Consider the following 23,872-nt stretch of genomic DNA (forward strand, 5'->3'; position numbering starts at 1 on the left):
ACGCAGATCCCCAGACCCGCACCCCAGACTTGCTGAGTCGGAAACTCTGGGGCACTGCCTAGGAATCTGCGTTTTCACAAACGCGATCAAAAAGTTGACGCAGCGCCGGGATCCGCTAGGGCCGCGCCCGGCTTGTAGACCGCCAGCTCTCAACAAATGAACAAAGGAGCCCCCAGAAGCCAGTGCAGAACCCGAGGGCAGCGTGCCGTCCCCAGGGCCCTCTCCCTTGGGCGGGCAGCTTCTCCCGAACCCCCCGGCTGGGTGGCTGGGTGGGGGAGGGCGGCAGGACAGGGCGGGCCGGAGGCTGGTGTCCCCGCCTCCCAAGCGCGGGGCTCGCCGCGTTGCGCTGTCCTCCGCCTTCCTTGCCTTCTCGTCCCCTTCCTTCCTCCTTCCTTCCTTCCTTCCGCCGGGCGCGATGGAGCCGGGACGCGGCGCGGCCGCGGCGCTGCTGGCGCTGCTGTGCGCCGCCGGTGCGCTGCGCTGCGGGCGCGCCCAGTACGAGCGCTACAGCTTCCGCAGCTTCCCGCGGGACGAGCTGATGCCGCTCGAGTCGGCCTACAGGCACGCGCTGGACCAGTACAGCGGCGAGCACTGGGCGGAGAGCGTGGGCTACCTGGAGATCAGCCTGCGTCTGCACCGCCTGCTGCGCGACAGCGAGGCCTTCTGCCACCGCAACTGCAGCGCCGTGCCCCAGCCCGAGCCGGCCGCCGGCCTCGCCCGCTACCCCGAGCTGCGCCTCTTCGGGGGCCTGCTGCGCCGCGCGCACTGCCTCAAGCGCTGCAAGCAGGGCCTGCCGGCCTTCCGCCAGTCGCAGCCCAGCCGCGAAGTGCTGGCCGACTTCCAGCGCCGAGAGCCCTACAAGTTCCTGCAGTTCGCCTACTTCAAGGCAAGTCGGCCCAGGCCCCGCCCCTGACGGCCCCGCCCCCGGAAAGCCCCGCCCCTAGATCAGAGCCCCGCCCCCCGCCTGGGCGGGGCCCCCCCTCGCCTTCCGTGACCCGGCGTGCTCCCACCCAGCCCGGCCAAAGGAACCCTCCCACCTCTGTTCCCCTTCTTCGTCTTAGAGATGAAAATACTTTCCTGGCAGGGTTGTTCTGAGGCGGAGAACTGGTACACGAAGCGTCTAGCGCAGCGTCTGCCACGCAGCAGTGCCTGATGAATGTTACCGGGTATTTGACTGGCTCCTTTTTTCTGTGTATGCCATTAAACCCCCTTTTTTTCCTCGAGCGGCTGCTTTCAGTAATAGAGGGGAAGAGGACCTGAGTTGCCGCCGAGTCTCCTTGAAAGAGAAGGAAACCGACGCCAGGCAGGGCAGGGACTCCTTGGGAGCACACGCCGGGTTGGCGCTTTCCGCTTTTTCATCTAGCATTTAACACGGTTGTCTTCCCCCTTCTTTGCGGCGGCTTAAATTCTGTGATTGCTCGCTAAAAATAGCCACAAATGGCAGTTCTTGATCCTCTGAGCCCTTTCTCTGGGGACCCACAGTTTTAAGAATGAGCTGAATGCCCTGTTACTGGATAAAGTGACTTTAACTTGGCAGCTCTTCACCAGATATTGCCAAGAAAGCCCTCGTAAAGCCCAGCTTCTACTGTATCTACTTGAAAAACGATTTTAAAGGTATATATTGCATTTATGCATTTATCTTAATGACTACAAAAATGGATTCATGGCATATTCCAGACTCTGGAGGTAGAAGTTTTTCGTTTTTGTGTTTTGACTTTGCTTTGAGTCTGGACTGCAAGATCGGTTTTTTTGTATTTCTGAATCAGAGCCATGTCCTGTTGCATTCGTAAGAGCAACAAAGTAGCACCAAACCCCAAGTAGGTGAAAAGTTGAGTTATTCCTATGCTTACATTTTTATATAAGGTATCAGCTTTGTGAATGTTTGTTCTGGTGATTTAAAAAAAAAACGGTCTTAAAGCAGAACCAGGGGATAAGATTAATAAAGTTCCAGGACATTGAAAAATGATGGTTGGCTCCTACCAGCCCTATTTTTAAGCTAAACATGACTCATTTTAATTCTGTCTTTTTTTGTATGGCTTTTGCCAGATTACTATCTGAACCAAATCTGCATCCTATAATCAAGGGGGAAATGTTTTATTTTTAAAACTGGAGAATAGAAGAAGCTGATTTCTTTTACATTCAGATGAGTTTGAAACCAGAGGTATAGGAAGGAGGGAAAGAGGATTTTACTTAAAGAGACCAGAAGGCTGAGGTTTTCTCCTCCAGCATGGGATCCTCAAAGATTGGATGGTCTCGGCTACTCTTCAAAACCCTTTACTTAAAAGTCAGTAAAGTAGCATCTGCGTTGGTATTTTGAGACCTCTAATGGGACAGGAAAAGCTGGAGAGTTTTGCTAGTAAGCCAGACTCTTCACTTAGTTGCTTCAACTGCAGATCACTGAAGGAGTGATTTTAGGTGATGTTACTGATGGTTTATTTTTTTCCTTAGCCGTGTTTCTCTTTTCAGACTTGGTGTGTGGGTGGGGACGGAGTGTTCATAGAGTGGAATGGATGTGTGCTCTTGTAGGAAGGTGCTTCTGGTAGAGCCTGCAAGCCTACCGTAGGTTTTATGTCATCAGTCTATCTTGGGTCTGCATCACCAGCCCCGGGGTCTCTCCATGTCCGCATCTCCATGAAGTGCTCACTGTCCCCACAGGCTGAGCAAAAAGTGGTTCCCCACTCTTGATCAAATCCCAAGTGACTGCTGAGTTCTGAGCAGGTAGAGCTGGCCCCTCCCGGGCACTCCGAGCCCACTCTTCACCAGGACCAGGACTCTCTCTCCCCGTCCCCACCCTCAGCCATGGGGCCTGCCACCACATCGAAGCTGATTTAGGAGTGGCTCGTTGGGCAGGTCGCTGGGGTCCCTTCGCGCAGGTGGCTGTTTCTCAGGGGCGAGGAGTGCTCCCAGCCCCTTCTCCAGAACCTACCCAGGCTTCTGTCAGAGGCTGAGCTGCCAAGATGTGACTCCATGTTTCAGCAGAGCCCAACTTGGAGTGAATAAATCACCCTTTCCTCTCCAGGAAGGCCTTCCATAGAACTCAGGTCCCAAGTCAGCAGCCTTAAAAATCCCATCCTGTGCCCTTCTTTCTAAATGTTCCTCTGAGAATTAGAGAATCTCATTTCATTGGCAAATGCTCTAAAGGGCTGCATTCATACCTCCTTCCCTTCCTTCTCGATGGCAGACCAGCCTTTTTCTGGCCAGGAGTCCAGGGCCTTCTATAGAGCTCTTTCAAAGGCATTCCTACACAGGCCACTGACTGGCATTTCTAAAACACCAGTGCTGGCATCTGGGAGTCCGCCCTCCTTGCCACCCCTCACCTCTTGGGCATAGCTACCACCTCATCTCTAAGTGACTTGGTGCCAATCCTGGGGCAGTGTCATACAGATAGATGCTACCCTTTGATTCTCAGAAATCCGGAATGTACCAAATATCCCCTTATTTTCTGCCTGCAAACCTCATTCCCACCTCGGGGCCGCCCTCTGGATTGGCTGGAGTCTCCATGCACACGTATGGGTGCCTTCGCTTCCCCGCAAGGAGGTCACACCATGATTCCTGGGGACAGCACCTCAGTGTGGGGCCCCCTGCTTGTTGGTCGTGTGTCCGCCCAGGGAGGTGTCCATATCCCTGTACCCCAGCCCTCTGGAGCCCACACCCCAACACGCGGTTCCTCCCTAGGGCTTCTGTCTTCCTGGTCACTGTCCACAAGGGTCTCCAACCGGAAGCTCCAGAGCCACGGACTTTCATCGACGTTGCCGGGAGATTGGGAAGCATGCCTGAGTGTAGTGTGCGTGGAGGCAGGGATTTCCTCTTCCTGTTTTGCTCATCGTCACAGCCCCACATCCTAGAACAGCGCTGACATACAGGAGGCTCTCAGAGAATGTTTGCTGAATGAATGGCTGAGTGAATGGTGATGGGGGTCATCGAGAATGGTGAGGTTCTGTGGGAAAATATTAATAGATTTAGGAATATATATGTATTTTGGAAAATATTAATGTATTTTTCCAGAAGATGTGGTGTCGTCATACTGGGTTGTTGGAGGGACGTTTAAGGGTGGTTATTTACAAAGGCTAGAGATGGTAAGTGTGACTGCCCCTCAGCCAAAAGGACAAGGGAGAATACAGTTCCGGGACGCAGGAAGGAGGGAGACTGTCTGGAGAGGGCCACCCTGAGAGGAGCCGTGACCTTCAGTGAAGGAGCAGTAGCGGCCCAAGGTGACAGTGGGGAGGGAGCGAGGAGACTAGACAATCCAACCTCACCCTCTTGCCTTCTTCAGGCTCCCATGGGAGCTCCTCGCTGGTGGAACCTGCTGGAAGCTGGAGAGCAAGAGAGTGCAGGTCTCTATGGGCCATGGAAGTCAATGAAACATGGAGTTACTTGAAGGACTGAACATTCTTGTTTTGCATAAATCTTGGTTTGCTCATCTTCCACTGAGTCGAGCTCATCTTTCTTCATTGTACTTAGGCAAATAATCTTCCAAAAGCCATTGCCGCCGCTCACACCTTTCTACTGAAGCATCCTGACGACGAAATGATGAAGAGAAACATGGCGTACTACAAGCACTTGCCTGACGCCGAGGACTACATTAAGGACTTGGAGGCCACGTCCTATGAGGTACATTTGGGTTTTTACACAGCCGACAGGGCAGTGTGAGTGGTGAAGCGGCGGGTCTCCGTGAACAGCTATTGGCGTCTCAGGACCGCTAATGATTTTTGATGACATTGATGAATATTATGACAACGAAAACGATGGACGTTTTAGCACAAAGGTGACCCATCGAAGAATGAGATTTTACATTCCGTGATGCACCTGAAGCCATCTTTCCTTTAAATGCTGTATTTTAGAAATAAGGTCATTTGATCATTTGGTTTTTAAGATAGAGGAATAAACACACAGTTTCTGATGAAACTAGAAGACATATCTTTTCTCACACACACATAGATGCAAAGACACACACACACACACACACACACACACACACACCCCATATGTATTGAGGTGGAGAAGGAATTGGGGAGCTTGGAGGACTGACTTGACAAATTAGAGATTACTGGAATCTATCATCTGCAAAGGGGACTCTGATGAGAGGAAATACGGAAGGACGTAACCCCTTTGAGCACTTAATGTTGTCTGCACCTGTCGAGCATGGGTGCCGGGGGCCTGGGTACCAAAGGAGGGCAGGGCAGGGTTGAAGCCAGAGGGATGTGGGGGCGCCTTGGGTGGCTCTGTCAGTTAAGCGTCCGACTTCAGCTCAGGTCATGATCTCGCAGTTCATGGGTTCGAGCCCCATGTCAGGGTCTCTGCTGACAGCTCAGAGCCTAGAGCCTGCTTCAGATTCTGTGTCTCCCTCTCTCTCTGCCCTACCCCCCCCCCCCCCCAGGCTCTGTCTCTCTCTGTCTCTGAAAAATGAATAAATATTAAACAAACAAACAAACAAACAGACCCAGAAGGATGGGTTGAAGGTATCCATGGGGAGCTGGTAGACCCCAAGCAAGGTCCCGGGTCTCCTGTGGTGAGACCAGGCTGCAGGCTCACGTTTTCACAGGTGGGGACCCTTGACGTCTCTATTCTGGGGGCCCTTCAATCTTCCAGGGAAGAATTCTCCAGCATTGTGCAGGACTGGCAGAGGGTCAGGCTTGTCTGCTAGTATCTGAGAGCCAGTCTGGGGAGACGGATGGGGGCACCCTCTCCTTCCCTTACCTGCTTCCCGGCTCTCAGCCCCATGCCCCAACCCCCGCCCTCCCATGCCTGGTCCCTGCCCCTCCAGCCCGTATGGATGGAGTCTCTAGAAAAAGTGAGGAGCAGCTTGGGAGGTGGGATCCCCTGGGTGGATAGGTGGGTACAAGAGGAAACCTATGGCTCCAAAACCCCGTTCAGACTTTTAGCCCTACCCTCTGCTCTGTGCCTGTCACCAGTCTCTGTGCTCGCCCGTGCCTGCGAATGCCAACCGGTGTGCAGTGTGACGGTGTGTGTGCGTGTGGGGGTCACCCCCCCCCAGGACCTCCTCTGTGATCATTTGACTGTCTGTCCTTCCGAAAGTTGTTGAAATGTCTTTTTTGCTGCTCACTCCTTCTTCGTTCTCCTGTGAAAAGGGTTTACGCCTTTTAACCTTTTTCACTGCAGTTGTCACTGGGCCCGGGGAGCAAAGCTGAGTGCACGTGGTGGGTGACTGTGCTTAACTACAGGTTGGCGGGACCCTTCCTTCCCTCTTTGGAGTCCTGCGGCAATGGAGGGGCAGCCCTCATGTGTGCCCAGGGATCCCCTGTCCTCAGGTGGCTCGGTCTCATTGTCCTCGCCCTGCTGCTCAGAGTGGCTGCTCGAGTGCCCAGTCAGCTCTCTGCCTGCCTTATTTCCAGGGGACGCCGCCTGCTCGGGAGGCTTGGGGAGGCCCCCCCCTCGCAAGCTGACACCTTACGTTTGGTGAAAAGCCCAGGTTGGAGGGGTGGCCCCTAGATACCCCCGTTCTGGAGCAGCTGGAAAAGGACTTGAAGCTGGGGCGTCCCCTGCTCATGTCCAGGCTCACCTGACCCCACACTAGCAGGGTTGTGTATGTATCCGAGATCTCTGCTTACGTCTTCGGAGACCAAGCGGCTTCCTCAGCCCCAGGTCGTTCTGTCTATCTGGTCCAGTTTCCACTGCCTGGCACAGGGCCACCCTCCCCAGCAACTAGTACTGGGGTGTGGCTTTCCTCTTTTATTGGTAGTTGTTGGGAGCAGGGCGGAAGCCTGCCCCCTGCTGTCATGCTTATATCTTTTCTTTGATTCCATTTTAAAAATCGGCTTTATTAGGTGTAACTTACTTAAAATGCATTTACCACTTGTAAGTGTATAATTCAACGAGTTTTGGTGAAGGTGTGCAATTGTGTAACTACCACCACAATCACAACATAGAGTAGTTTCATCTCTAGGGCGCCTGGGTGGCTCAGTCGATTCAGCATCCGACTTTGGCTCAGGTCATCGTCTCACTGTTCATGGGTTTGAACTCTGCGTGGGGCTCTGTGCTGACAGCTCAGAGCCTGCTTTAGATTCTGTGTCTCCCTTTCTCTCTGCCCCTCCCCTGCTTGCATTCTGTCCCTCTCCCTCTCAAAAATAAACAAATATTAAAAATTTTTTAAAACTTAAAAAAAAATAGTTTCATCTCTAAAATATTCCCTCAGGCCCCTTTCTAGTCAAGCCTTTGTCCCAACCCCTGACCATGGGTGGCCACTGCTCTGATTTCTGTCACTGTAAGTTTTTCCTTTTTTCTCGATTTGAATTTGATTTTATCATCAAGCCCCTCCGACTTTTTGAATTAAGTGAGAAGGTCCCATTCATTGTACACAGGACAGAAAAAGCTAGGTAGAAGTCAGTTCCCAATTGGAAGGTGGAAGGCGGAAGTTAAGTGAGGTGGGCGTGGTTTCTGGGTATGCAGGGGGTGGGGCTCCATGCTGCCCCGCCTCCTTCGCTGCTGCCACTCGCCCCGCCCCTCCATGCCTTCCAGAGCCTGTTCGTCCGAGCCGTGCGGGCCTACAACGGCGAGAACTGGAGGACGTCAGTCACGGACATGGAGCTGGCCCTTCCCGACTTCTTCAAGGCCTTCTACGAGTGTCTGGCGGCCTGCGAGGGCTCCAGGGAAATCAGGGACTTCAAGGATTTCTATCTTTCCATCGCAGGTTGGTGGCGCGTCGTACCCCGCACAGGAACGGGACAGCCTCCTGGTGGCATCTGCATGCCTTCCTGGTGACTTGGGTGATCTCTGGGGAACTTTTGAACTTCCCTCGGAGTGGGTGGGTGGCTGGGGAGGTACCTTGTAAGACACGCAGACCAGCTTTGACTGGGGCTTCTGGGGAATAAGTGAGTCCAGGGATCAAGCACAGGCTTGGAATGGGGGTCCGCCGGGCCACGCCTGCCCGCTCGCAGATGCCCCGCGGGCTTTTGGAAGAAGAAGGCGCCCAAGAGCAGCTCCTGGCCCACGTTACATTACCATTTTAGCCGTCTTTGAGCGCGCCAGCCATTGTGCAGCCGCCAACACCATCCCCCGCCGCCGCCCACGGTTTCACCTTCCCGAAGGGAAGTTCTGTGCCAACTTCACCACCGGCGCCCACCCTTCCTCCCCCAGCCCCTGGCGGCCCCGCTCTGCTTCCTGTCCCCAGGACTTCTGCTCTAGGTACCTCGGATAAGTAGAAAGATATCAGTATTTGCCCTTTTGTGACTGGCGTAGTTTACTTAGCATGACTTCCTCAGGTTTCAAAAATACTGTCACAAATTGGTCGTCTTTTATGTTTGTTTATTTATTTAATGTTTGTTTATTTATTTCTGAGAGAAACAGAGCCCGAGAGGGTGAGGGGCAGAGAGGGCGACACAGAATCCCAAGCAGGCTCCATCCAGGCTCTGATTTGTCAGCACAGAGCCCGTCTCGGGGCTGGAACCCACCCACCGTGAGATCCTGACCCGAGTCAAAGTCAGATGCTTAACTGACTGAGCCACCCAGGCGCCCCTATGCTATTGATTCTTTTTTAAATATGCCATTGATATTTTTTAAGAATATAAGCCGCTCACTTTATAGACTGTCCCTCCGTTTGCGTTTCTATTATATGTCCTCACAGTTACATCCAGGTTGCGCACTTTGGGCTGGAACATTGCAGAAGTATGCTTCTCAGGGTATTGCATCCAGATGTACGGATGTGTATTTGCCCCTTCCTGTGATGTTAATTTTTAGCACTAGTTAAGGTACTTTACAGGTTCCAGTTTCTCTAGGGTACTGTTTTTCCTTTTGATATTAATAAATAATTTGTGAAGAGATACTTCAAGACTCGGACCATTTGTTGTCTATTAAACTCTGTCTCCACCCCTCCCCCACTACCACACGCATATCGATTTAGCATGTATGGAAGATCCTTGCACGGTTCTTTTTTCTCTATAAAGGTTATGTATATATATATGTATTTTTTCTGTATTTTTGTGTTTGCTTCTCTCATACCAAATAGGGACCATCCTTTATACACTCTTCTGTTCTTTGCTTTTCCCACTTTTCCAGTAGCACATAGAGATAGTCATTCTTTTTTATTGTTGCTGAGTACTCCATTGAGGGGTGAGGGAAATAATACTCCACAGTTTATCCAGCTGTCTGATGGACATTTGGTTTGTGACAATCTTTTGCTATTACATGTAATGTTGCAAAGGGGAAATTTAGAGGTTTTGTTTTTTGTTTGTTTGTTTTGCTAAATGTGAAGGTATGTTTTTAAAGCGACATAAGTGGGATTGATAGTTCAAAGAGTAGATGCCCCTGTGAATTAATTAGTATTTTAAGGTACCACTTTGTATTCCTCCCAAAAATGTAAGTGAGTCCCTGTCCTCCACAGTCTTGTCAACAAAATATGTACCATCATCCTGGAGTCTTCTGCTTCTAACTGCGTGAAGGGAGACAAGGAAAAGGGCCACGGATCATGGGGAGACTTTAGGGACCAGTCCCAGAAGTAGTGGAAGTAGCATTCATTAGTTGTTGCTGTCCACATTTCATTGGCGCAATTACTCATATGGCCCCAACCAGGCTGCAAGGGAGGCTGGGAAATGTAGTCTCTGACATCTTTCTCTGTTATGTATAGGTCTACCTATTCTCTTTGAAAGGTTGTATAGATTCTGTTGTTTGTATATACTATAGTTGAGTAATCACTAGCCTGTTGATTGGCATTTAGGTTATTTCCAAGTCTATTTGCTGTTACAAACAGTGCCTGTATGTGCCTATGTCTAAAGAAAGTTTCCTAGAAGTAGACTGCTGGATCCAAGAATATGTGTATTTTAACTTTGATATATTTTGCCAAATTCATCTCCAAAAAGTGTGTTCCTGTTTTGCTTCTCTCAATAGAATATGAGACTGTAAGTTCTACTATTTTCTCTCTAAGGCTGGGTGTTATAAAACTTTACTTTATTTATTTTAATGTTTTTAAATTTATTTTTGAGAGATAGAGAGAGACAGTGTGAGCAGGGGAGGAGCAGAGAGAGAGGGAGACACAGAATCTGAAGCAGGCTCCAGGCTCTGAGCTAGCAGTCAGCACAGAGCCTGATGTGGGACTTGAACTCACAAACCATGAGATCATGGCCTGAGCTGAAGTCAGATGCTTAACTGACTGAGCCACCCAGGCAGCCCAGTCAAGCAAATTTTTATTTGCTAGTTTAACACTTTCAAAATATTTTAGGTGGAATTGTGTTTCTTTTTTTTTAATGTTTATTTATTTTGAGATAGAGAGAGGAAGAGCATATGTGGATGGGTGGGGGAGGGGCCGAGAAAGAGGGAGTGAGGGAGAATCCCAAGCAGTCTCCATGCTCAGCACGGATCCTGACTCGGGGCTCAATTGAACCAACCGTGAGATCATGACCCAAGCCTAAGTCAAGAGTCAGAAGCTTAACCGACTAAGCCGCCCAAGGGCCCCTGGATTGTGCTTCTTAATTACAAATGAAATATAACATCTTTTCCCAATATTTATCAGTCGTTTTTACCGTGTCTTTTCTGTGAACATCCTGTGGCCATTTTAAAACTGGGTGTTTGTCTTCTTCTTACTGATTTTAAGGAACTTTGTATATTAAGGATTTTAGCCTATTTATCCTAAGTGTTGCAACTATTTTACCTCTATTATCTTTACCTTTTACTGGGATCATGAGAGAGAAGTGGGGCAGAAGTAGTTTTAAGAAAGTAATGAACATAGGGGCACCTGGTTGGCTCAGTTGGTGGAGCATGCGACTCTTGGTCTCGGGGTGGTGAGTTCGAGTCCCACGTTGGTATAGAAATTACTTGAAGACTAGAGGCACCGGGGTGGCTCAGTCAGTTAAGTGTTCAACTTTGGTTCAGGTCATGATCTCACAGTTTATGGGTTTGAGCCCTGCATTGGGCTCTGTGCTGACAGCTCAGAGCCTGGAGCCTCTCTTTGGATTCTGTGTCTTCCTCTCTCTCTGACCCTCCCCTGCTCCCACTGTCTCTCTCTCTCTCTCTCTCTCTCAAAAATAAAAACAAAACACTAAAAAAAATTTTTTTAAATACCCAAAACTTTTTAAAAACTAAAAAAAAAAAAAGAAAAAAGAAAGAAGAAACTAATGAATGCACTGCCCTGAAAACCTGTGTGTACTCTTTCAGATCATTATGTAGAAGTCCTGGAATGCAAAATACAGTGTGAAAAGAACCTGACCCCCGTTATAGGAGGCTATCCAGTGGAGAAGTTTGTGGCTACCATGTATCATTATTTGCAGTTTGCTTATTATAAATGTAAGTAATTATCTTCCAGAAGATGTTGGGCAAGGTACTCAATCCTCCTAAGACTCAACTTCCCCATCTGTAAAAATAGGGGTAAGAACTTTTACCTCTGGACGTCAAGGTCACATTCACAGCCTCAGTGCTGGGCCCTGCACAAAACGGTAGCAGGGCCTGGTGATTCAGGGCGCTGACCCTTGGTTTAAATCTCAGCTTCGTCACTTGCTAACGTCTCTGTGTCCCGGGGTCCTCATGTGTAAATTAGAGACAACTGTCCCAGCCTCCTGAGGCTGTCACGAGGGCCACAGGAGTCGACAGGTGTGGAATGCTTAGGGTATTCCTAGGCTGATGCATGGCGAACCTCTATAAAGTATTTGTTCTTTTTATTATCACTTCCTCCCTCTCATCAGCCTTATGTCATGGACTGACCGTTTGGTCCTCCGTTGGCCTGACATTGGAGTTAATCAGAACATTCCAACAAGGTACAGGGAAACAAACGTAAGAGACATCTTACGTGGGGACATCTCAGATCACCAGGAGGGGGGCTGTGTCTTCCCCTTGCCAGGAGGGAGGGATGCAGTTTTATTCGCCCCTGTAATCCTGGCACTAGGTATTTGGTGAAGGATTATTTACACAGAGGACAAGTGTCTTAATCCGTAATCTATGGATGTGCTTTCATGTGAGACAGCATGAAACTCAGTATGTCCCCAGCAGAAATGCATCTGGGTGCATTCTGGTGTTGAGGGGACAGTTTTCTCCTATGCAGTGGTTTTGCTTATAAAGAAGCCTCTTTTTTAGTGTAAGTAATTAGTGCTTTCTTTCAAGAAGGCTTATAGTCACAGCCAACCAAACATCTCGAGGATGTACAGAGAAACATCCAAAGCAAACCACGCCCTCCTACCTCCCCTGGCCCCTCCCCCCAGGCCCAGTGTTAGCTGTTGGCTTGTATTTCTCTGTACTTGGAAGAGCCTGTTTTGTTTTGTTTTGAGATTTCATTTTTAGGTAATCCCTACTCCCACCGTGGGGCTCAGACATGCGACCCCGAGACCGGAGGTCACGTACCGCACTGACTGAGCCAGGTGTCCCGGGAAGAGCCCTGTTTTAATGAGCGTCATGGACAGTTGTGTACATTTTTAAAAACTTATTCTGGAAACTTAATGCCCACCACCCAGCTTCACCTTTTATCGCCACTTTGCCAGTCTTGGATCCGAAGCTTGAAAGTTGGACGAAAACACAAGCTAATGTTTTTGTTGTTGTTGTTAACAAGCTAGTGGTTTTATTTCATTTTCACAAAAAACATCTGTGTCGGCGCCTCCCTGAGCTAGGCCCCGGGTTGGACTTTGAAACCCAGGGAAGAATCCATCAGGTCTTCTAACCATTACTCTGAGCCCGGCTGGGTGCCGTGTGCACAAAGCCAGAACGCTAGGAGTTTAGGAATGTTCCAGATAATCCAGGCTCTGGTGGCTCCTGGGTCCTCGAAATTCTCACATGCTCAGAAAATTGCCCTCCGTCTCGGAAATTGTGGCAATGCCTAAAAACACTGGTAGACCCAAACCTCTAGATCTGCGTGCTGCTTCAAAAGAAAATCTTTGCTTTCTGGGTTTTTAGGTAAACAGTAGGAGTTAACATTTACTTCTTGAAATTGGCTTCTCGAATGTCGGCCCTGTTGTGAACTCTTTCTAGATGCTCTGCCTTGCTAAATATTTTGAGGGCAGGTGTTGTTACTTACACTTGAACCCCAGCCCTGAAAGGCCTTGACTAAGGGCCTTTCTCAGCCTTCTAGATCTTGTGAATAGTGCGCGCGCCCTTACTTGCTGGTTTTAAGGTTGTTGTTACAGGAAACAGCCACTAGGCGGCACAATTTATTCATACCCAAGTTTTGGTTACCCTGGCCAAGCTGAGCTTTAGCAAAGGTAGTGTTCTGGGTTGTAAATTGGAGTGTATGGAATGTGTCAGGATAAATGCCCAGGGGCTGTGGCTTATCACCTCTTTACCCACCCCCCCAAACCAGTCCCAGCCCCTGCAGATCCCCTCTGCTGAAGGTGCTGTTGTAGGTGGGACAACTCTAAGGCGGGATGCTAGAGGTGGGACCTGGATCTGGGGATGGTGGTGCTGGCCACATGGGACCCAGGCACGTCCTCCTTCCTCCCTCAGCCCTGGAGGACAGTCCAGGCCTTGGGGCCCAGCCTTCCCAGCCCAGGTCAGCGGAACCTGAAGTTCAATAAAATAGACATTTCTGCAAAGGCGTCTGCCTAACCAGGAACTTCCACGTCTGAAAACGACTCCCCACTCTGTGACCTGCCCCGCCAGGGACGATTCTGGTCCGTCACAGGCTTCCCCGAGGAGGGGAGGGGCCGCAGGAGCGTGGACATTGTCGGAAGGCCGCTGTGCCGGGGAGGGGACCTTCAGGGCGGGGCTGCTCACTTCCGGTTCCTTTCTCCCCGGCCCCAGTGAATGACCTGCGGAACGCGGCGCCCTGTGCGGTCAGCTACCTGCTGTTTGACCACGGCGACAAGGTCATGCAGCAGAACCTGGTGTACTACCAGTACCACAGGGACAAGTGGGACCTCGCGGACGAGCACTTCCAGCCCAGACCCGTAGGTGCCAGGGCGCCAGGAGGTTCCTGGCCGCCTCCTCCTCCTCACGCTCAGGATACCCACCGCACGGAGGGAGGGGGCCTCCTTTTCTTCTGTTGTTTTGTTTGGGTTTGTTTGTTTTTGTCCTTTAACATTTTACTGCTCTATTCTGAGTCCTAAAGCAGTAAAAGCTACGGACGTCAAACATTACGAAAATGTTTTATTATTTAGAAAGTGAAATTCTTTCGCAGTCCCATACCTTTTCTCTACCCCGCCCTCCAGCTACATGCAGTTCATATATGCAGCATGCTGCTTCTTTGTTTTCATGGAAACAGGGCCTTGCACACGTGGCTTTGACTTTGACTTGTGAACGTTTACACATCACCTCATCCACCTACTTATTTTTTCGCACGTCCAAGGCAGATTTGTTTGTGGATGGACCATCATTTAATTCACTTCCTGGACAGGCCGGCTTGGCGTGTGTTACCAGGGAGCTCCAGAGATTGTTTGTTACTTTTTATTTTTTAAGTTTTTTTAATTTTTGAGAGCGAGACAGAGAGTGTGCGTGTGCGAGCAGGGGAGGGGCAGAGAGAGAGAGAAGGGCCGAGGAGCCAAGGTGGGCTTGCCCTGACTGCAGGGCTCGAACTCACGAACCATGAGATCACGACCTGAGCCGGAGTCGGACACCTAACCGACTGAGCCACCCAGGCGCCCCCATATTACTTTTAAAAGAGCTTTTGAAATTGGGCTTTGCCCTTAGCTTGTATTTTCATTGGGATTTTTATATGCTCTCCTGGTTGCCATCTATACGTTTTCCTTCATACCTTGCTCCCGTGCCAACATACACACACACTCTCTCTCTCTCTCTCCTTTCTCTTACTCATTTGGGGCCAGCCACTCTTTTTTAATTGAGATATGATTCATAAACAGTAAGATTCATGCTTTTAAAATGTACAGCCGAGTGGTTTCTAGCATATTCACAGAGCTGTGCAGCCATGACCACTCTCCAATCTGAAACACTCTCATCGCCCCCGAGAGAAATCCACACCGTTTCCCCCTCCTCCCAGTTCGACATCAGAAGGTTGGTCACAGAAACTGTTCTCTGTTTGTGTCTGAGCAGGAAGCAGTTCAGTTCTTTAACGTGACTACGCTCCAGAAAGAGCTGTATGACTTTGCTAAGGAAAACATCATGGATGATGACGAGGTAGGTTGGCACGGTTAGTGCACGTCTGGCTCAGAGAACATATTACTCACATCTTTGCTAAAGTCGCTGGAAGCGTCACATCCCTGAAACAGAAGGGGGGAATACAGTCTCCGTGGGCGTTTTAATGGATGTTGGGGCACTGGTGGGGGGAAGCTGGCCTTCTAGGAAACCCCGTACCCCACGTTTCCTGACAGTGAGTGTGGAGGAGCCCTCGTAGACATCGGTTTTTAACTTTACAAAAACACAGTAGATTTTCAGTTCCTCAGCGCCCTGAACACGCTTGGGAACCCTCATTCCAGTTCTTCTGTGCTTCTGTTATCTGTTTTTGTCTTTCTCTTTCTGCTACTTAGGTCCTTGCTGTGCGGTATTTTATTGTTCTCTGAGATTGCTTGAAATTCCTGATTTCATCTGACTCCTTTTTTGAGAAAGACTCCACCGCTCCGGGAGCAGGTTGGGTGGGGCAGCCCCGTCACAGCAAAGTCCCCCTGACGGGCGGTATTCCGGGAGATGCGTCTGAAACAAACCAGTGCATGCTTCCTCCGGGTGCCGGGCGCTGTTGGTGCGCGTTCTGGCCTGACCCCTCGCTTCTGAGAGGCGAGGCTGGACCCCCAGGCCCCGGGCCTTCTCTTTCCACTGCCCTAGTTTTGGGAGGAGCACTTCTAAGTAAGATATCATGGATTTGTTTTCCATGCACAGATTTGCACGGGGTGCACCTGTCACTGTATTCATTGGATTTCCCAGAACTGCCTTTCTTCACTTATAAAATGGGACTAACGATGTTGAGCTCACGGGGTCGGGAAAATGAAATGCCGTGCTGCATGTGGGAGTGATTTGTAGGCTAGGAGGTGACTGTTGTGTCTGGGAAGCAGGGCTCGAGATGAGGCACAAGGACGCTGTAAGGGAAGGAGGGCCGGCGTGACACCAACAGGGTGGCCGCTGTCGTTCGGAACGCGGAGAAAACTCTATGTAGAAAAAGGGAGAGTTGAGTTCCTAATTATCCAGAGCAAGCCCCGACTGACATTTTGAGATGTATACCTCCATTTTTTTCTTACCTTTTCCAATATATATTCATTACAAACAGCTATAATAGATATCATGGCTTTTCCACTTAACACTGTAACATGAGACGCTTCCCTGTCATGGTTTTCTAGAACTTTATTGAAATATTATTCACACATCATAAATTCTCCTTTAAAAACATTTTTTTTACATTTATTTATTTTTGAGAGAGAGAGAGAGAGAGACAGAGTGTTAACGGGAGGGGCGGAGAGAGAAAGGGGCACAGAATCCAAAGCAGGCTCCAGGCTCTGAGCTAGTGGTCAGCACAGAGCCCGATGTGGGGCTCGAACCCGTGGACTGTGAGATCCTGACCTGAGCCGAAGTCGGACGCTCAACCAACTGAACCACCCAGGTGCCCCATCGTTTTTAAAGTACAAATACAGTGGTTTTTAGCATCCTCGCAAAGTCGTGCATCCATCACTAAAATCTAATTTTAGAGCGTTTTCATCACCCCACAGAAGAAATCCCAAACCTGTTAGTGGTCTCGTTCCCCATTCCTTCTTCTCTGCCCACGCTGCCCCCCCTCTGCCCCCAACCCCTGGCAACCACCGATCTACTCTCTGTGGCTATGGATTTGCCAGATCTGCCGTATATAAACGGAATCCTGTGGGATGTGGTCTTCTGTGGCCAGCTTCTTTCACTGAGCATAATGTTTTCAAGATTCAACCATGTATATGTATTTTGTTGCATGTAAACTTCCATTTTATTGTATTCCAGCGTACGGACGTACCACCTTTGTTTACCTGCTCCTCTGTTGATGGACATTTGTACTGGTGTCTCCACTCTTGGGCTATTTTGAAGAATGACGCTATGAACATTTGTGTCCATATTTTTGTTTGGACAAAGTTTTTCATTCTCTTACTTACCAAGGGTTTATCCGTGGAAAGGGAAGTGATGGGTAATACGGTCCCCATATGGTTACCTTGTTGAGAAGCCTCCAGACTGTTTTGTAAGTGGCTGCACCATTTTACATCAGCAGCGATGTGTAAAATTTCCGTATTGCTACATCTTTGTGTTTGTCTTTTCTCTTACAGCCGTCCTGGAGGGTAGGAAGTAGCATCTCATTGAGGCTTGGATGTTTGTTTCCCTTATGACTAATGATGTTGAGCATTCTTTCGTATGCTTGCTAGCTATTTGTATTTCTTCTTTGGAGAGATGTGTAGTCTGTTCAGACTCTTTGCCCATTTTTTAATTAGGTTACTTTTCTTTTTATTATTGCATTATAAGAGCTCTTTATATATTCTGGTTATAAGTCCTCTTGTCAGGTATATACATTGCTTGCAATCTGAGTTTTCTTTCTGTTTTCCTAATAGTACCTTAAGGCATAAAAGTTTAAAATTTTGATGAGATCCTATGTATCTGTTTTTTCTTCTTTGCTTGTGTTTTTGGTGTCAATCTCTAAGAAACTGTCACTTAATCCAAGATCATGAAATTTTACGCCTGGTTGTTTTTTTTTTAAGATTTCCATAATTTTATCTAATTTTCTGTAATTAGATCCACAGTCTATTTTGAGTTGATGTTACATATGATGTGAGGTAGGGGCCCGATTTCATTCTTTCACATACGGGTACCCAGTTGTCCTTGCACCGTTTGTTGAAAAGACTTTCTTTCCCATTGACTTGTCTTGGTGCCCTTGTTGGAAATCAGCTGACCATAAGTGTGAGGGTTTATATCTGGGCTCTGAATTTTAATGCATTGGCCCAGATTTCCATCCTTACACCATCACCACACTGTCTTGAGTACTGTAGCTTTGTACTACATCTTGAAACTGAAAATGTGAGTCTTCCTATTTCATTCTTATTCTAGATTGTTTTGGGTATTCTTAGGTCCCTTGCATTTCCATACAAATTATAGGATCAGCTTGGCAATTTCTGTAAATGTCAACTGGGACTTTTGATAGGAATTGGGCAAATCTGAAGATCCTTTGGATAGTATTGACATCTTTTAAGAAAAATCATTATTATTATTTTAAATTTATATCCAAGTTAGTTAACAGATAGTGTAATAATGACTTCAGGAGTAGAATTTAGTGATTCATTCTCCACATATAATACCCAGTGCTCATCCCAACAAGTGTCTTCCTTAATGCCCCTCACTCCCAAAAACCCCTCCAGCAACCCTCGGTTTGTTCTCTGTATTTAAGAATCATTTATGGTTTATCTCTCTCCCTGTTTTTATATTATTTTTGCTTCCCTTCCCTTATGTTCATCTGTTTTGTATCTTACATTCCACATATAAGTGAAGTCATATGTTTGTCTTTCTCTGACTGACTTATTTCTCTTAGCATAATACACTCTAGTCCCATCCATGTAGTTGCAAATGGCAAGATTTCATTCTTTTTGATGGCTGAGTAATATTCCATGGTGTAGATACACCACATCTTCTTTATCCATTTATCAGTCGATGGATGACATTTGGGCTCTTTCCATATTTTGGCTATTGACAAGAGCATTGCTATAAACATTGGGACGCACGTGCTCCTTCCAAACAGCCCATCTGTATCCCTTGGATAAATATCTAGTAGTGCAATTGCACTACTAGGGTAGTTCTATTTTTAACTTTCTGAGGAACCCCCAGACTGTTTTCCAGAACGGCTGCACCAGTCCGCATTCCCACCAGCAGCGCAGAAGGGTCCCTCTGTCTCCGCATCCTCGCCAACATCTGTCGTTCCCTGAGCTGTTCATGTTAGCCATTCTGACAGGTGTGAGGTGGTGTCTCATTGTGGTTTTGATTTGTATTTCCCTGATGATGAGTGACGCTGAGCATCTTTTAATGTGTCTGTTAAATGTCAGATATCTTCTTTGGAGAATTGTCTGTTCGTGTCTTTTGCCCATTTCTTCACTGGATTATTTGTTTTTGGGGCATTGAGTTTGATAAGTTCTTTATAGATTTTGGATACTAGCACTTTATTTGATATGTTATATGTAAATATCTTCTCCCATTCCGTTAGTTACCTTTTAGTTTTGCTAATGGTTTCCTTTGCTGTGCAGAAGCTTTTCATCTTGATTAGGTCCCAGTAGTTCATTCTTGCTTTTGTTTCCCTTGCCTCCAGAGACATCTCAAGTAAAAAGTTGCTGCAGCTGAGGTCAAAGAGGTTTTTGGCTGTTTTCTCCTCTAGGATTTCAAAGGCTTTCTGTCTTACCTTTAGGTCTTTCATCCACTTTGAGTTTATTTTTGTGTAAGGTACAACAAAGCGGTCCAGGTTCATTCTTCCGCATGTCACTGCCCAGTTTTCCCAACACCATTTGCTAAAGAGACTGCCTTTTTTCCATTGGATATTCTTTCCTGCTTTGTCAAAGAGTTGACCATACATTTGTGGGTCCATTTCTGGGTTCTCTATTCTGTTTCATTGATCGGTGTGTCTGTTTTTGTGCCAATACCATACTGTCTTGATGGTTACAGCTTGAAGTCCAGAATTGCGATGCCTCCAATTTGGTTTTCTTTTTAAGGTTTGCTTTGGCTATTTGGGGTCTTTTCTGGTGCCACACAAATTTTAGGATTGTTTGTTAGCTCTGTGAAGAATGTTGGTATTGTTTTGATAGGGATTGTGGGTAGTATTGACATCTTAACAGTATTAAGTCTTCTGAACCGTTAACATGGGATCTCTTTCCACTTCTTAAGGTCTCCTTTAATTCCCTTCAGTAATATTTTCTTATATTTCATTAAACAATGAAATTCTGCAAATGGAATTTTTTATTTTTATTTTCAATTGTTCATTGCTAACAATTGAAATATGGTTGATTTTTGTATATTGATATTGTAATTCTGCAAGTTTGTGGGACTTGTTTATTCTAATAGTTGTGTGTCCGGGGGATATTGCTTAGGAATTTCTATATATAAGATCACATTACCTATGAATAGAGGTGGTTTTACTTTTTCTCTTCCAATCTGGATGACTTTTATGTATTTCTCCTTGCTAATGACCCTGACTAAAACCTCCAGTAAAATGTCAGATAGAAAGAGAGAGATTGGACATACGTGTTTTGTTCCCAATTTTAGAAGGAAAACATTCGGTGTTACATTAAGAATCTGTTAACTATGGGCTTTTTGGAAGGTGCCCCTTGTCAGGTTGAGAAAGTTCCCCTTCTACTCCTAGTTTGTCACAGGTTTTCATCATGAAGTGGTATTGAGTTTTGTTGATGGCTTTCTTCTACATCTATTGACAGATTGTGTGGCTTTTGTTAACCTTGTTAATGTTTATTATAAACATGACTTTCCAGTGACTAATAGTCCGTGATATGGACTTTTAAAGTTAAGTATTTTGTTTTTATAAGCATTTTAGGTTGCTTCAAACTTTTGACTTTCACAAATAACACAGCTGTGACTAAATTGGTCACCTTTTTTCTGGTCATTTCCCTAGGATGCATTCCCGTGGCTTCACTTCCTGGGTCTGAGGCTATGAACATTGCGAAAGCTTTTGATGTACACAAACAGTATATTTAGAAAAATTAGAGGCGTTAGAACAACAGAACTTTTATGATATTTAGCAAAGCTCTCTCACATCACAGATGAGGAAATAAATTCAGAAAGGTAGAGTGACTTGCTCAAAATCACACAGCTAGCTTATAATCATTGAACACAGGATTATTCTAGGCTTTAAAATTCCTAGGATTCTTGGACTTGACACTGTCACGATAAAGAAAAGAGTCCATCAAAAGTCCTTAAAGTATTTAGCTTATTAATCAAAGCTTTAGAATTGTGAACAAGCTACTTTCTTTTTTATATATCAAATTATGGCAAGTAATTATTTGACATAAAGTATAATCAATACATTAAAATTCTTAAAAAATTTTTTTTACATTTATTTATTTTTGAGAGATAGAGTGAGACAGAGCATGAGCAGGGAGGGGCAGAGAGAGAGGGAGACACAGAATCAGAAGCAGGTTCCAGGCTCTGAGCTGTCAGCATAGAGCTGGAGACAGGGCTCGAACCCATGAACCATGAGATCACGACTTGAGCCAAAGTTGGACACTTGACCGACTGGGCCACCCAGGTGCCCCAATACAATAAAATTCTTAATCTTTAAAATTCCAAAGGCCACAATACTACACTGAAACGAAACGTTACTACGAGTCAGCTACTGACGCTAGGGGCTTTTTCCTTTATTATCTTTCTGGGGTTGAAATGTGCCGTAAGAACTCCTGAAAGTTTGCACGCTGGTCAACAAATTTGCAGACGCTCATTAGAGTTTCAGAAACTTTATAGAGCGGGCTGAAATAGATGCTTCGGACTTCAGGTTCTGAGGCTTGTTTGTTTCGGGAGGGTCTAGAAGAAGTAGATTATGGTGTGCAGGCGTGATTGAGGGAGTACTCTCGGAGGAAAGAAGTGAGGGGCAGGGGGAGGAGCCCCGAAATACGAGGTCTCGGCTGGACCCACGGGAGCCCGGGGGCATGAGCTGTTCCACAGAGCTCACGGTGCACTTCGTAGGCGCCTTCTCCTTCTGCCCTCGGCTGTTGGCAGCCCGGAGGGGTTGGCGCGCAGACTCCCGGGCACAGCTGCCTCCTGTGGCCAAGACCGGCTGTCCAGAGAAGGGGCTGCCATCCTTCACTCCCAGCAGCGGGGGGGACGGGTGCCCCCGAAAGTCGATCTGAGCCAGGCGCTGACAGCCCGCAGAGGCGGTTGTGTTTCTTCCGTCTGCGTCACCTCGGGTACTCATTAGCGAGCTTAGAGCAAATGAGACCGGCACTCCGTGTCACAGCCGCCCCGCGGCGGGAAACAGTGACTCCGGGAGCAGCCGTCCTGGCCAGCCATATGCCCCCTCGACTGTGTTTTCCTCCCGGGGCCCAGAAAGCAATGGAAGCAAATGTCATCTTTTCAGTCAGTGTCTTCCACTTCTGTAACCTTAGTTTCTTTTTTTTTAAGTTTATTTATTTTTGAGAGAGAGACACAGTGCAAGTGGAGGAGGGGCAGAGAGAGGGAGACACAGAATCCGAAGCAGGCTCCAGGCTCTGAGCCGTCAGCACAGAGCCTGACGCGAGGCTCGAACCCACGAACCATGAGATCCTGACCTCAGCTGAAGTCAGATACTTAACCAAGCCACCCAGGCGCCCCCTGTAACTTTAGTTTCTAATCTCAGGCATGATATGGTAGAAATATCTGGTGAAAATAATAAGACCCCTTTTTGTGTCTCTGGTACTCAGTAGATTTCCCAACGATTCTCTGATGCTGAGAGGTCATAACAGGAAGTGTGTTAAAATTTCAAAAGGAGCAGAGGCGCTCCTGGCCTGTGATGGTGATCTCTGGGAGGGGGCCAAGCATTAGCAGGGGTGCTTGGCCTTGGGGGGCGGGGGCTGGCCCTCGTGGGAGTCAGACTCGGCCTCCTTGGTGATTTGCTCTTTCTTGGCAGTAAAGAAAATGGGTGTCATCGCTGCTGGCCCAGCTGTGGGGGAGAGAAAGCAGTGCAGAGAAGGAAGCCAGGAAGGGGGCCGAGCTATCAGATTGGGGGCATAACGCTGATTCCAGAGGGAGGGAGCGGGCGGGCTCCTGGAACTGACCGTGGGCCTGTGGGTCCCGCTGCCCCCAAAAGACTCTCTTGGGAATGGGGTGACTGCTTCAGTCGCGCCAGTGATATGCGCACCCCGCTTCCTTCAGCAGGTTTCTGAGCGTCTCCATTGCAGGCTCTAGGGAAGAAAAGTAACTCAGGTCCTGCTCCTTGAGAAGCCCATGATCTGCTGGTCAGTGTAGAAAGGGAACAGGTGGAGAGTGCTCCTGGGGGGTAACCACGAAGAAGACCGGATGCCCAGCCAAGGGGGCTCCACACAGATCTGTCAGAGGGGGGCTGGGCTGCCCCTCCCCCACCCGGGCCACCTGTGGCGGTTGCAGAGCACTTGACTCCAAGTTCCCATGGACGGAAGCCAGGTCCCCTCCCAGGTCGGAGGCGGGTCCTCTGGGCTCTAGGGCAGACAGCGCCGGGGCCTCTTAGAGACAGTCCCTGCTCACCGCCACTTGTAAAGTGTCCTGTTGTCTGTCACAGGGAGAGGTTCTGGAGTACGTGGATGACCTCCTGGAGCTGCAGGAGACCGGCTAGTCCCCAGCGAAGAGGTGGCCCTCGGTGTCCGGAGACGCACGTTCTGTCCTCGCCCCGGTGGCCCATGGTGTTGATACCTCAAAGCCTTCTCTTTGCTCTAGGGAGTGAGAGGGAAGCCCCGTCTCTCACTACATAAATTTGGGGTGACCACACCTGCCTCCCTCCCTTCTCCCACGTTCACACCTGTGTCCCTCCCTGACTTCACACCTGCCTTCTCTGTGTTCACACCTGCCTTTCTCACTGTTTTGGTTGAAAGCACAGTCTTCCATCCCCCCCCCCCGAAAATCACTATTTTTATTTTTTTTAATAAGAAAAAGACTCCTAAAATTAGATGATTATAAAAACCTATTTTGGGCTTTGTGCTCTTCCAAATTTTAGACTCCATGATCCCCATGCCCTGGTCCAGGAAAGGCGGTGGAAGACATAGGCCAAGCTTCTCTACCCCCCATGACAGCCCACAAGGGGTCTGACCTGCCCCATTTCTGGCACCCCCTGAAAGAGAGGCCGGGGAGATAGTGCAGACCCCAGAAATGGGGCTTTGGTCCAAAGTCTTGCAACGGTTGGTCGATCCCTCTTAGGGACCCTAGTCGGTTACAAGTCTCAGAGTTGGAAATGGAAGAAAGCAGAGGGAGTCTAGTTTCATTCATTTTTCCCCCATAAATATTTATTGAGCACCTACTACATGCTAGATGTTGACCTCGGCGCTGGAAACACTGTGCAGAGTGACAGGACAAAAATCCGTGTCATCCTCTAAGGGAGACAAACAACAAATAAATAAGAACAAATGTA

General features: G+C 48.1%; 1 protein-coding gene across 2 annotated transcripts; it reads left to right on the forward strand.

The window, feature by feature from the left end:
• Positions 1–382: 382 nt before the first annotated feature.
• On the forward strand, positions 383–23,872 carry CRTAP (cartilage associated protein). 2 transcript variants are annotated; one of them, XM_029940476.1, is made up of 7 exons: positions 385–886; positions 4,462–4,611; positions 7,477–7,648; positions 11,104–11,232; positions 13,669–13,814; positions 14,914–14,997; positions 23,030–23,872. In XM_029940476.1, exons 1-7 carry the CDS (start codon positions 416–418, stop codon positions 23,081–23,083), a joined length of 1,206 nt encoding a protein of 401 aa, XP_029796336.1. In that variant the 5' UTR covers positions 385–415; the 3' UTR covers positions 23,084–23,872. The 2 variants fall into 2 exon arrangements, with proteins under 2 accessions (XP_029796335.1, XP_029796336.1); XM_029940475.1 differs by lacking the exons at positions 14,914–14,997; positions 23,030–23,872 and having other exon boundaries at positions 383–886; positions 13,669–14,003.

Source organism: Suricata suricatta, chromosome 5, assembly GCF_006229205.1.
Source record: "Suricata suricatta isolate VVHF042 chromosome 5, meerkat_22Aug2017_6uvM2_HiC, whole genome shotgun sequence".
In the NCBI taxonomy this organism is placed as follows: Eukaryota; Metazoa; Chordata; class Mammalia; order Carnivora; family Herpestidae; genus Suricata; species Suricata suricatta.